The sequence below is a fragment of the Aulonocara sp. 'chitande type north' Nkhata Bay genome, linkage group LG23 (genome assembly GCF_057382095.1).
Source record: "Aulonocara sp. 'chitande type north' Nkhata Bay isolate Kocher_YH1m ecotype deep benthic linkage group LG23, A_spYH_male_GT1.1, whole genome shotgun sequence".
NCBI lineage: Eukaryota > Metazoa > Chordata > Actinopteri > Cichliformes > Cichlidae > Aulonocara > Aulonocara sp. 'chitande type north' Nkhata Bay.
The window spans coordinates 52,527,648-52,540,781 of record NC_141365.1 but is presented as its reverse complement, the minus strand read 5'-3'; the positions used below and the strand labels follow the sequence as shown (position 1 = coordinate 52,540,781).

At 43.6% G+C, this 13,134-nt stretch overlaps 1 protein-coding gene across 1 annotated transcript; it reads left to right on the top strand.

Annotated features, from left to right (window-relative positions):
- The first annotated feature begins 1,201 nt into the window (after positions 1-1,201).
- gyg2 (glycogenin 2) lies at positions 1,202-12,370 on the top strand. Its single transcript, XM_086283762.1, has 9 exons — positions 1,202-1,673; positions 4,442-4,580; positions 6,302-6,476; positions 7,290-7,452; positions 8,484-8,610; positions 9,773-9,959; positions 10,670-10,792; positions 11,394-11,525; positions 12,235-12,370. Exons 1-9 carry the CDS (start codon positions 1,667-1,669, stop codon positions 12,352-12,354), a joined length of 1,173 nt encoding a protein of 390 aa, XP_086139888.1. The 5' UTR covers positions 1,202-1,666; the 3' UTR covers positions 12,355-12,370.
- Positions 12,371-13,134: the final 764 nt, after the last annotated feature.

Sequence of the window (13,134 nt, the reverse complement as noted above, 5' to 3'; positions counted from 1 at the left end):
AGGTTCCTCACAGTGTTACTGGAGGCCAAGGTAATGCCATCCAGAGTAAGAATCTGCTTAGATACCATATTTCTAAGATTCTCAGGGCCGAGTACAATAACCTCAGTTTGATTTGAATGAAGAAGCAGAAAGTTAGAAATACACACATAAAAAACAGGAGTTTCTTTATGTTTCATCTAGTTTATAATGAAATCTTATGTCATATTCAGCCAGATATGATCTAAAAAAATTTGATGGAAACCACTCATTTCCATTTTAATTTCTAACCTCTAATATGGACTGGCTTTGTCGATGTTGCACCACCTATACACATACGGTTTCAACAAATGCGCTGTTATGAACAAAGAATGTAACGGTGACACACAGCGTTGCATTCTTACTGAGCTCATAATAGGCAGCTGTCACTGGGTCAGGTGGGCATCGCACTGGTCCTGGGGTTGGTTGTCACACCTGTGAGGTGGACATGTGAATGCTGGTGTCTTTTAAAAGATACATTAATGCTATCAATGATACAAAAGTCCATAAAATAGATTAGATTAGACTTTATTAATCCGGCGGGCGGAGATGGTGTAGTGCGGTGCTGCAGAGCTGCTGGAAAAGCTGCCACAGCCACATAGGTCATGAAATGCAGGATTTGTTCTCTTTGATAGACGCTACATCATTAAAGCACTTCACTGCTCATATGCACAGTTATTAGATTAGATTAGATTAGATAGAACTTTATTAATCCCTCGGGTGGGTTCCTCTGGGAAATTCGATTTCCAAAAAAGCACAGCACCGACAGAAGTTACAGAGTTACAGAATATTATATATATATATATATATAATACACACACACACACACACACACACATATATATATATATATAAATACAGAGACAATATAAATAAAATATACGAAGGGGATAAATAGAATAAATAGGAATAAAAATAAAAATACAAGTGAATTGCACATTTCAAGTATTGAGTCTATTGCACTGTTGACTATTTACAAAAGTATTGCACAAAAGGTATTGCACAGTGAGGTGAAGAGGCACTACAGCTTAGTTGTTCCCCCCTCCTTTGTCCTCCTGTCTCCCCTCCCTCTCCCCTCCAGAGAGGAGTTAAACAGTCTGATGGCGTGTGGGACAAAGGAGGGACAAAGGACGCGTATTACTCACACTAAGTCAACTTATATCTGAATAAATGACGAGTAACGCTGTTTTTACTGAAGGTGTTCGTGTTGTGATGGCCAGCTTCCTTTTTGCAGCAGTTCGTTACAAACAGTAACAGAGGGGGGTGTCGAGCCGAAACACCGGCTGATTGGTAACCTGTCACGCATGTGGAGTGAAAGGAGGGCGGTCAACAAAGGGGCATTAGGGCAGAGTGTGTTGCACAACATCAGTCAAAGCTTCCTTTGTGCTGGTTGAATGACCAGTTGAGCAAACAGGTAACCAGCAGCACCAGCAGCCCAGTGTCACACGGTCGGGAGGAACAACTGAATGAGCTGTGGTTTGGTGGCGTTTCTCGGGATTTAGCCGTTGCTAACCCGGGTCTGTCCCGGGCCTTTGTGATTGGCTGCTCCCACAGCGCTGCAGGGAGACTTTCACACACGTGCCGCATATTCCTGATCTCCTCTGTGGATACGTGCAGCTGTCAGGTGTGCACAAAGCTTCTGTCAACAGGAATGTCAGGTAGGTGGCTTTTCCTTTAACACACACGATCTAGTCTTTATCACGTTATACTTTGTTCTACTGAGGAATCAAGTACGCGTCAGTGTGCGTGACCTTCTTTCAATTCAGTTTTATTTATACAGCGTCAAACCACAACAGCAGTCGCCTCAGGGCGCTTTATATGTAAGGTAGAGCCCACAGTAATAACTCAGTTAACCCCTCCACAGGTTAACTTCTTTAACTGAGTCGTAACTCGCTCAAGCTTCCACTCAATGAAAAACGGCGCAGTGTAATTCTGACATGAAAGTCTTTGCTTGCTGTTCCCCAGCACTCTCCCACACAGTGAGCCGCGTGAAATGTGACACTCGTGCAGACAAAAGGTTAACATGCTTGTGATCTGACTGCATGCTCGGGATATTAAGCCATGCACACTCTGTGCTCTACGTGACGCGTGATTTACAACCACAATAGGAGTGTAACCATATATCCACGCATCAGAAGAACCAGCAGTGGGCTGTTATTTATTATTAAGAGTGTTCCCAGCAGAGGCCAAGTCTAAAGGTTATTAAAACATACTTACATTCACAGAACTTCAATCCTGTGTCCTGTCATTGCGATGGTGGCGATGCAGCCACTCTGTGAAACTACTGACTGTGACTGTGGCTTTTACTGACACACACAAACAACAACAACACAAATCCCACCTAAAATACATCCCATCCTAAATGTACAACCACAGTTACCAACTTTGTGTAAATGTAAATCAAAACAGAATGCAGATATCTTTAAGCCATATTTGATCCGAGCATCTCAGCTGTTTAAACGTAGAAATCTACTGTATTTTTTTTTTTAAACAAAGTAAGTTGAAAACTGAAACCAGTTTGTTGTTGATGTTGTTTCTTGATGATTCAAATGTTTTTAGATGGAAGATTTCAGGCTGGTCAGCTCACAACCCAGACAAAGGCATGCCTTTCTAAAAACACAGCAGAAATAAAACGCACGTCTGGACTCTGTGTGTGACTCTAAATCAGGGGTGTCAAACTTCAACGAGCCACTTTAGTGTTCGAGTACTACAAAAACCCCAACAGACAAGAAAACAGCCACAAATATTTCCTAAAATGGTTTTTTTTATGTCAAATATTGTAAAACAAGCCTGTTTGCTCCTCCCTCTTCACTAAACGAATCCTTTCAGTGAACTACCAAACAAACACACTGGTCCTCTGTGTCTGTGCACACACACAGCAGCACTTGTGCTACACACTAGTTTGTGAACTAACACAGCCAATCCCTCAGCACGTTTGTGCTCTCTGCTCATATTGCCTTCATATTAAATCACTTATTTTAACAAAAAAAGTCACTTCAAAGGCCAAACTGCATTATAATTCTTCACTTCAAGATTTGGTCTGCAAGCAGGGGTGACATGGGCCGCAAGTGGCCCCCGGGCCGCGAGTTTGAGACCCCTGCTCTAAAACCTGTATGTACTTTCAGCCTTGATGGTACCTTTGCAGAGCTGACCGCCCCACAGGCATTGAAGTATCAGTTGACCAAAGTGCTTAAGTAACCCTACCCTTCTTTTACTACTACGAACTCACATCAGCTTAGGTTACTTCAGTCTGTATTATGCAGCTACCCTTTCATATTTGCATTTATTCTGATATTACGCTTATATTTATCTTCCTGCCAGTAGAGCTTCCCATGTTTCAGAGGTCCTTCTGCTACCGCCCGTGTATTGCTACCCACCTTGAGAGGTCATGTGTGTGCTGAACCTACTTTACAGTACAGGCCCCTGCGCCCTGCACTACAAAGTGAATTTAGCTCATCTGTAGCAGTGACGATCCAATGATCAGGTTTGATGTGTTCCAACTACTCCAGAGACATTCTCAAATGGGGATTAAAAACTGGTAAAGAAGGTAGAAAATGCGCCGGTAAAATGCAACGCTGGTTTAAAATGCACAGATTGAATGGTGTCGTGGTGATTTTAGCGCACAGAGCGGTAAGATAAAACATTTTAGCTCCAGTTTATTATTTGATGGCGGAGTGTGCTCTCAGTGCTGCTGCAGATTTCTACACATCAAACGTGCTAAAACTTTAAAGCATAATGGAAATCACTTTAGTTTTTTGCAGATCACAGTGAAAACAATTTAAACAGTTACTCACTACAACAATATGATGCACAGCTGGTGCATTTACTGGTTCTCGTGAGGTAAGCTTGACAACAGGCACGTGTAAAACGTAGTGCAGTGTTCTGAACATGTTACGACTGGTTTTTTAAATTCTGTCAAATAACATTTTGAAAGGTACAGTTTCAGAGTCTGAACCTCAACATATTTTCCACTGAGAATGACCAAAATTAGTCTCAGTTGGTCTTACTAGAAGTGCATCTGCTTGATGTTAACCTATCATAGGCTCCTTAATAGGTCATTAAACAGTGTCTGGGGTGGAGTGCGTGGATTTGGACCAGGTCAGGCCTGGATCTGTCCATAGTGGCTTTCTGAATTGTATTCTTTATTTAAAATAGCTCCTTGTTCCACAAAGATCCTGAAATATTTTAAATACTACAAGTATTCTTTTTCTTTCTAACATGCCTTTACTGATATCGCTTGTGAAAGGGTCACTGTTACTTAACTCTCAGTATGAACAGGGTATCAGGACCTCATGTAAAAGTCAAACCATGCAGTGGTTACTTTTCCTGCTGCAACAAAGAAACACCAAATCCAACAAAGATTAAATGACAAACACACGTCAGCCGGGTCAGTCAGCCTGATGGGGTCTTTTTGTTCTTTCTCCAGCTGCTGAGGCTTTTGTGACCCTTGCCACCACAGACTCTTACTGCATGGGAGCCGCTGTAGTGGCCAGAAGTCTGCGGCGGCATGGAACAACTCGCCACATAGTTGCCATGATCACACCAAATGTCTCTGAGCAGTCAAGGTGGGAGAATGATGAACCATGTGTCAAACGTTAAAAGAATTTAGTCTCACTCCCTCATGTGTGCTCGAAGTATGCTCAGCCATTGTTAAATATCTTTTCCACGGGTGTTTTCATCTTTATGCAGTGGCTCCAGAAAGCTTTTGTTCCACATTTTGTCCTGTTACAGCCCTATTCCAAAATATATTAAGTCTAAAAATCTTCATATGTATATAAGTATTCACAGCCTGTGTTTAATGCAGCTTTTGCAGCAATTACAGCCTCAGTTCTTTTCGTGTATGACTCTACAAGCTTGATGCATCTAATTTTGGGCAGATTCTCTCATTCTGCTTTGTGGAACTGATCAAACAAAGGTGGGAGATGTTGGTGCACAGTCATTGTCTGAGTCCTACAGAAATGTACATTCAGGTCAGGACACAAGAGATAAAGGGAGCCATCAGGCTGAAGAAGCAGTTCTATCAGGCTTGGTTAGCCTGTGGGACTTTGGAGCCAAGACCTCCTTAAACCCACTGATACGTCTTCTGTAGAGGACGCAGAGTCTGGGGACGGGTGGATGACTCCTCCATCACTGAGGCCGAGGTCACTGAGGCAGTTAAACAACTCCACGGGGGTGGATGAGGTTCGCCCTGAGTTCCTGAAGGCTCTGGATGTTGTAGGGCTGTCTTGGTTGACACGCTCTGAAATGGTGCATGGTCAAGGGTGGTACCTCTGGACTGGCACACCTGGGTGGTGGTTCCCATTTTTAAGAAGGGGAACCGGAGGGTGTGTTCCAGATATAGGGGGATCACACTCCTCAGCCACCCTGGGAAGGTCTATGCCAGGGTGCTGGAGAGGAGAGCCCACCATCCATTAGTCCAGGGGTGGGCAACTCCAGGCTTCGAGGACCGGTGTCCTGCAGGTTTTAGATCTCACCCTGGGTCAACACAGCTGGATCACATGATTAGTTCATTACCAGGCCTCTGGAGAACTTCATGACATGTTGAGGAGGTCATTTAGCCATTTAAATCAGCTGTGATGCATCAAGGACACATCTAAAACCTGCAGGACACCGGCCCTCGAGGCCTGGAGTTGGACACGCCTGCATTAGTCAAACCTCGGTTACAGGAGGATCGTCCCAGTTGCGCAAAACTGGACCAGCTCTTTACCCTCTCAAAGATATTCAAGGGTGCATGGGAGTTTACCCAACCAGTGCACATGTTTTGTGGGCTAGGAGAAGGCTTTCCACCGTGGCCCTCAGTGTTCTGTGGAAGGTGTTTCGGGAGTATGGGCGTATCTTGCCCGTTGCTACGAGCCATTCGATCCTTATCCAACTGTTGTAAGAGCTTTTAAAAAAAAAAAAAAATTTGCATCCAGACTTTTCCATTATGGGTTATTGTGTGTGTAGAATTTGGAATTGGGACTGTAACATGAAAAATGCAGAACAAGTGAAGTGCTGTAAATACTTTTACTCTGGTCTGAACCAGGTGATGAAACTTGTAGTTGTGGTTTGGTTTCTTTTCATATAGGAAAAATTCAAAGTGAAGTAAGTGACCCACATTTGTCACTACATGAAGTAACGTTAAGTTGGCATACTGGCCAGATGTTATTGGGATGGGAGCAACAAACATAAGGTGAAATGGGAGCTGTGTGTGAAAATGTTAGGTGTCCCATTACTATTGAACAAACAGGCTCTGAAGGTGCATCTGCTAAAAATCATATACTGACGTTTATGAATCGCCCGACAGACTCGCCCTTGAAGATGTGTTTGATGAAGTGATTGTGGTGGATGTGATGGACAGTGAAGATTACCACCACTTGTCCTTGCTGGGACGTCCTGAGCTCGGTATCACTTTCACTAAGATCCACTGCTGGACTCTGACACAGTATAGCAAATGCGTCTTTCTGGATGCCGACACTCTGGTGAGTTCACTGACACATGCCGATATGTCTGAAGCTGGTTGAGGGGAGGATCACAAACACTCGGGGTGGGAGCAGTGGGTAGCAGTTTCCCTTGTGTCCTTGTAGTGAAGGCACATTTGAGCCAGTCGCCTTCTCAGCACAGAGGAAATGGTGTCTCACAGATATCTTCATTTAGCATAGAAAAAGAGTTTGTTACAATAACAATAAAAACAAGAACAACCCACCTACCTACCTACCTACAATATGTTCCTACTGAATGAAACTAATACCAGCTGAGGTCCAAGGAGCTTGCAAAGAAAAGCGTCTGGACTTCTTTAAGTTACTTGAAGACGTTTCACCTCTCATCCGAGAAGTTTCTTCAGTTCTAAGGTCAAATGGTGGAGAGTCCCAGATATAAACCTAGTGGGAGTGACCCCCCACAGAGGGACAAAGGACCCCCTGATGATCCTCTAATCGCCTGAGCCAAGGTGTGACCTCAGGCGATTAGAGGATCATCAGGGGGTCCTTTGTCCCTCTGTGGGGGACCAAAGCGTCCAAAGTCCAGACGCTTTTCTTTGCAAGCTCCTTGGACTACGATGACCTGGATGACTGAGAACCTTCACAGACACCAGCTGAGGTGTTTCACAGCAGGCTCTGTAATGAGTAATGTTCTCATGCTTTCTGTAAAAAAGCACGTTTGAAGACTAAAACTTATTTTTTTATCCCTTATGACGCCTGTTTCTACACAAAGGTAACATGTATACCTCCAGATGTCAACTTAAGGTGGATGAAGTCCGTGTAGATGTGAGTTTAGATGACCTCTGGTCTCCTCAGGTGCTGTGTAACGTGGACGAGCTGTTTGACAGGGACGAGCTGTCAGCCGCTCCTGATCCCGGCTGGCCCGACTGTTTCAACTCAGGAGTGTTTGTCTTCAGACCGTCCCTGCACACTCACACCAGACTGCTGGATCACGCCAGTCGCCACGGCAGCTTTGATGGTAACACACGACTACACGGGCTCAGGCACAAGCAATGAGCTACAGTGCTTTGAATTCCAATGGCTCAACTAATTGGAGTCATGTGCTCATAGAAAGCAAGTCAATGATGTTTTATTCCCAACAAAAACATTCAGTCAGCTTTTGGTTTCGTTCTGATCAGGGAGAGAGCGGTGACTGGTCTGATTCAGAAATGCATTATATTATGTCAACCTAGCCTCACCAGGACTTCAGCTATCTTAGTCAGGAACTTCATTGACATAATGCTTTCCCTAGCCCCTTACCTAACCATTAAAAATGAATGCCTAACCCTGACCCTAAACCGAACCATAACCTAATTGCAACCCTGACACTAAAACCACTGTTTGAGCCTCAAAAATGCCTTCAAACTTGTGAGGACCGGTGAGTGTGTCCTCACAAGTGACTGTCGGTCCTCACAAGTATAGTAGAATGCAGATGACGGTCCTCACAAAGATAGCTAGACAGGAACACACACACACAGACACACACAGGCAGCCTCTGGTGGGTGTGGATCTCACAGTTAACCCTTTCACAATGAACTCTTGGACAGCTTTGCATCAAATGCACTGACATAACATCATGTTTTTAATGTGCAGGATCCTTTAGCACCTGCACACCTACCAAACTTTAGGAAGAATAAAATAAAAGAATATTGAGATTTTGGCCTGTTTTCAGCTCTTTATATCAGGACTTTGTTTCAAAGATTTAAAAAAAAAAAAATCTAATTCCTTGAATTGCTCGATGAATCGTTGCAGCCGTTGAGCTGATCTGAGGACAAATTCTTTGCTTCGATGCTTCGTTTATCAACTGCGGCCTATACTCAAAAAATGCACGGAAGGATCAATAGGATACTCGATTACTAAAATAATGGCCGCAGTCCTTGTAAATGTTGTGTTGCTTTATTGTTCAAACCTGGGTAATTGTTACACAGTCACACAAAAAAAGGGGAACAAAAGATAAAAACCATACATTGAGTTTGTTTTATTGTGGACTTTGTTCTTGTGTGCTGACAGGAGGAGACCAAGGACTGTTGAACTCTTTCTTCAGTAGCTGGTCAGTGGAAGACCTCAGTAAACACCTACCGTTTGTTTACAACCTCAGTGCCAGCTCAGTCTACAGCTACCTTCCTGCTTTCCAACAGTGAGTGTGTCTGCGCTGCCTGTGGTTCTTTTCCACTTAAAACCCACAGTTAAATATCTCCACGTGTAAAGGCTAGTTCTAGTCCTATAATGCATGTCATTGTTTTGGGCATAAATCAAATAGTTTTGTATTTATTGTCACAGGAGCATCATCTGCTGCCTGCATCACTGAGGTGAAAACATATTTGCTAGACGTGCAGTCGGCACTGAAATAAAACTTTGATAACAGATCAGTCGCTGACATCACTCTGAGAAATCTCTTTAATCTGGACTCCAAAATCTAGTTTTCTTCAGAGGTGGACTTTCTATGCTCGTCTTGTCGCTTTAGCTGTCCTCTTCCATCTGTGCAGGATGTGTTTGCACAATGCCGTCGAAGCAGAGCCGTTAAAGTTGACTCCACACGCCCTCACTGACCGTTCACCCTTGTGCTCGGTACAGAACTGCCAAGTTTCCAGACTCCTGAATGCTCCATGATATATATGATATATACATGTCCAACTGCTGCTGTACATGATCAGTCTTAATGCTGCAGTTTTGAATGTGGCATGAAAAGCTCTGTATGAAAAATGCTGGCTAGAAAGCACTTATACATAGAAACGTGCTGGTGTGAATGAGGCAGTCGGGTAAAGTAGAAAAGTGCTGTAGCAGAAGGCCACCGGTCCATAACCCTGTTGGTGTGAATGTGTCCTGGTGTTTTCGACAACGCTTTGCTTCTTTTTCATCTCTGTGTTAGTGTGACACTTTTCAGCTGGTCTATGAAGGCGACCGTTGATTGGATGCTGCAGTTATCTGGCTTGAGTGTGTTTTTAGTATAACATCTGTAGTATTGTAGTGTACCTTAATATTAGGATCAGGAGGGTTTTTAAGCCCTGCACGTTTTCTGTTGTTCATTTTTAATTTGAGCTAACTGTGCATCTCTGCATTGACTGTGAATGTAATCTTACAGTCTGAACACAACTGATAGAGTTCTTATGAAACGAGAATAAACTGACAGAAAACAAACGGTGACAGCTGATGACGCTCCAATGAACCTTCTGGAACATAAATATAGGTTTGAGGAATTGATAAATTGGGAAATACTCTGAACCGTGTGGGTTTCAGTCTCCTCTGTGTTACTGGTTTCCACAGTTGGACATGTTGGAGTTACAGTTTTGTTCTTGCAGGTTTGGCCACAATGCAAAGATCATCCACTTCCTTGGAGCAGACAAACCCTGGAACTCGCAGGGAAACAGCAGCTACTCACACAACATGGAGCAGTTTGTGTCTCTGTGGTGGAAGGAATACCTTATTCACACAGTGTCATCTGCTCCAGTTGTCCAGCCCAAGCAAGAGCAGAAGAAACCACAACAGGTAGGAATGTGCACGAGGGCGGGTAGGACAGTAAAGGTTTAATCGGGGGAAACGGAACAGGTGTGGGACTCACTGGTGGGTGGAGGTCCAAAGTCACACACCAGGAGTCAAAGGAAGGGATCTGAGTGGGACAAAGACAAAAATGACATCTGAAGCTAAAGATTGGCTTTAAACAGCAGCAGACGTTACCAGCATGAGTTACAACTGAGCTATGCAAACGTTCACATGGGATGAGCCATCAGGCTGATAGTGAAACCCCCGAGATGTCTCTGCTTTACCATCATGTGCCTGTGCAGTACAGCAGCTCACAGGTGGTGTCCTTGTTAGTAAACCAGTATCACTGTCATGATGTTGTAGTGAAGGCACCAGACTGGCTTACTCACACTGTCTGGTTTAAATCCGATGCTTTGTTGGACTCCTGTAAGGATACATTGTCACCAGTTTGCTGGATTTTGTTCCATTGTGAAGAGTGTTGCTTTGCCACGTTTGGCAGATGCTCTGCACGTTTTCTCTGCAGCCGCTCCAGCACCAGTTTTCACTGCTGACTTCTCCCTCTGTAGCTGAAGATTTGTCAATCTGTCACATAAGTTGCTGCAGAGTTTGGCTGCAACATGAACGTGGCAGCTAGACGTGTCAGATGGCTGTGCAGCGCTGGTCTTGGTTGTCAGCCCAACATTTACTATCCTCCTTTTTTTTTTGTCTTTGTGCAGATCCAAGAAAGAGAAGCCAAGATGCCGTTTACAGAAAACTTGGACACCTCGAATTCACTGCTTGCACATTTTTCTCCTCCTCCTCCTCCAGAGTACCTTTATTCACAGTCTGAACCAGCTGTGGTAAGCTGAGACTGACATGCTGATCTGTATGTTAAGCTCTTGGACAGTTTCTGTGTTTTGTTGAAGCATCATTTTTTGCTTTTGTTTATTACTAAATATAATTGTCATAGCTGTGCATCTCATGAGTCAGAGTAGGGGGATTAACTACTTTAAACACAAGTCAGACTTTTCCTGTAAGTACTCATTCGATATAATCTCTTATCAGTACATTAATTAGCTTAATGAATAACCTTATTAGCTAGTTGTGTTTTTCATATATCATAGTAATGATCGTAGTAGTTGTGAGTATTTCAGCCTGACTTCATTTGACTCCAGGAAGAAAAAACACAACAAGACAGGGATACAGCCTGCTGTCTGCCACGGGCCTCCGAGCTTCTCGTTGTCTTTGGTCATTTGTTTAATTCATTACAACTTGATGCACTGTGTTTATACAAGCTTGTACGATTAGTTTGAACAACCACATTCCCTCCAGTATGATCACAGCTATGAACATGCATCAGCAGAGTTATCCCCACGATCAGGTGATGTAGAAGCTTTTACAACAGCGTACGGCACATGCAATCACGTTTGCTGTTTAGTAAAATGATTCCTGCGTCTGCAGTGTTCCCACACAGATGGCACACAGTTGGAGGAGGAGTCGAGATCGTCTGAGGAGTCAGAAGCTGAGGATCCACCTTTGGGGGCAGAAGGCTCTGAAAGCAGTGACGTTCCTGCAGACACGGCTGCTGATCCCGTATGTAGTCCTTTAAACCGTAGAAGTATGAATTTACAGCTGCCAAATTTATGTTCTGTAAAACAATTTATGTTGCAATAATCTGCAGATTTTGCTTGTCAACAGAATCGCAAATGAAACCATAATTATGTCATTCCTTAGACTAGTTCTGACGGCCCCTCAGACGTAGTGTGGAAATATTAGCACGTTCTCCAGGCTCACAGCAACTTATAACTAAAGGTTTCAGTGAGGTGTGTCTGAGCCAGCGCTATGCAGGGCACATTCTTTCAAGGCAACACTGGTTGCTCAAAACCGCACAGAGCACATGCTGGTGGCAGTTATCATTTTGATTTGGTTTACTTACAATATTTCAGATCGATGTTTATTGTACCAGTTGAATCTGTTCAGAATGAAGTAGAGCTACTGCACTGGTTGAAACGTCCTTTGACTGTCAGTGTTCCCTTAAATGTGTGGCACAGAGTAGCAGACAGCTTGTGAAAGCTTCACTTGTGTTGCCAGAACATGATTCGTGGAGCGGTGGTTTTGTTTTTTTTAGCTACTGTGATACTCCTCCTCCTCTTCACAGACGATTCACACTGACTCTTTGTGTTTACACTGTGTTGTCTTTGTGTAAGAATTCAAATCCGGCCAGATTTCAAAACGAGACTTCTGTTAAATGCATCTATATGGAATAATTATGTGATGTTTATTTCCCACTTTGTCGTGGCAGACACCTGCAGACACTGAGCCGCTGGATCACCGCAGGCTGTGGGAGATGGGACAGGTGGACTACCTCGGCAGAGATGCCTTTCAAAACATCCAAAGGATGCTGGACCGCTTTTTGGATTAAAAAATGTCAAACTTCATCAGCCTTAGTGTTTCCATGTTCTGTAGTGTGGTTACTAAAATGCTGGGGTTTGACAGTTTGCATGCCTTAATACATAGAAGGGCACACAACTATTTATAAAAACTGAAGTTACACACAGTAACACGCTTTCTACCTGTTTACTTACTGATTTATTTGAGCAGTCTGATAGACATCTACATCGTTCATAGATGGTTTTGTTTTGTTTTTAAAGTATCTCCCCTCTGCTGCTTATTACTAGATGGCCCAGTCAGGACAGAGGAGAGCTAGTACCCGTTTTAGTTTCTGTAGTTTTCTTTTCTTTTTGTTCTATTAACCTGTGCTTTCTTGGTATTGTGCTGGATTAGTCTTCATCATTCTCTGACAATGACCACAGGCCAAAACCTGTTGGTCAAGGATCAAAGCTGTTCTTTATACTCCAAGTGTTCTTTGGACCCTTGTTTTTCTCCATGCACCTTGGAAGTAGGTGACGCTGTGGCAGGAACAGCCTTTGTGCTGGAAGTGGCAAATGCAAAATTAATATTGCATGTGAGAATCATAAAAATATGATATAGATAGTTTAATTGGAAACTTTAAATTGCCCATAGGTGTGAATGTGGAAGTGAATGTGAGTACAAATGGTTGTCTCCTGTCTATATGTTGGCCCTGCGACAGACTGGCGACCTGTCCAGGGTGTACCCTGCCTCACTAAGACAGCTGGGGTGGGCTCCAAGCACCTCCCGCCATCCTGAAAAGGATAAGCGAAAGCGGATGGATGGATGGATA

Bases quoted from the DNA above. Each gene is read 5' to 3' on its own strand.
- gyg2 (XM_086283762.1), top strand. The intron at 8,611-9,772 runs GTGAGTGTGTCT...TTGTTCTTGCAG, and splicing joins TACCTTCCTGCTTTCCAACA to GTTTGGCCACAATGCAAAGA. The intron at 9,960-10,669 runs GTAGGAATGTGC...GTCTTTGTGCAG, and splicing joins AGCAGAAGAAACCACAACAG to ATCCAAGAAAGAGAAGCCAA.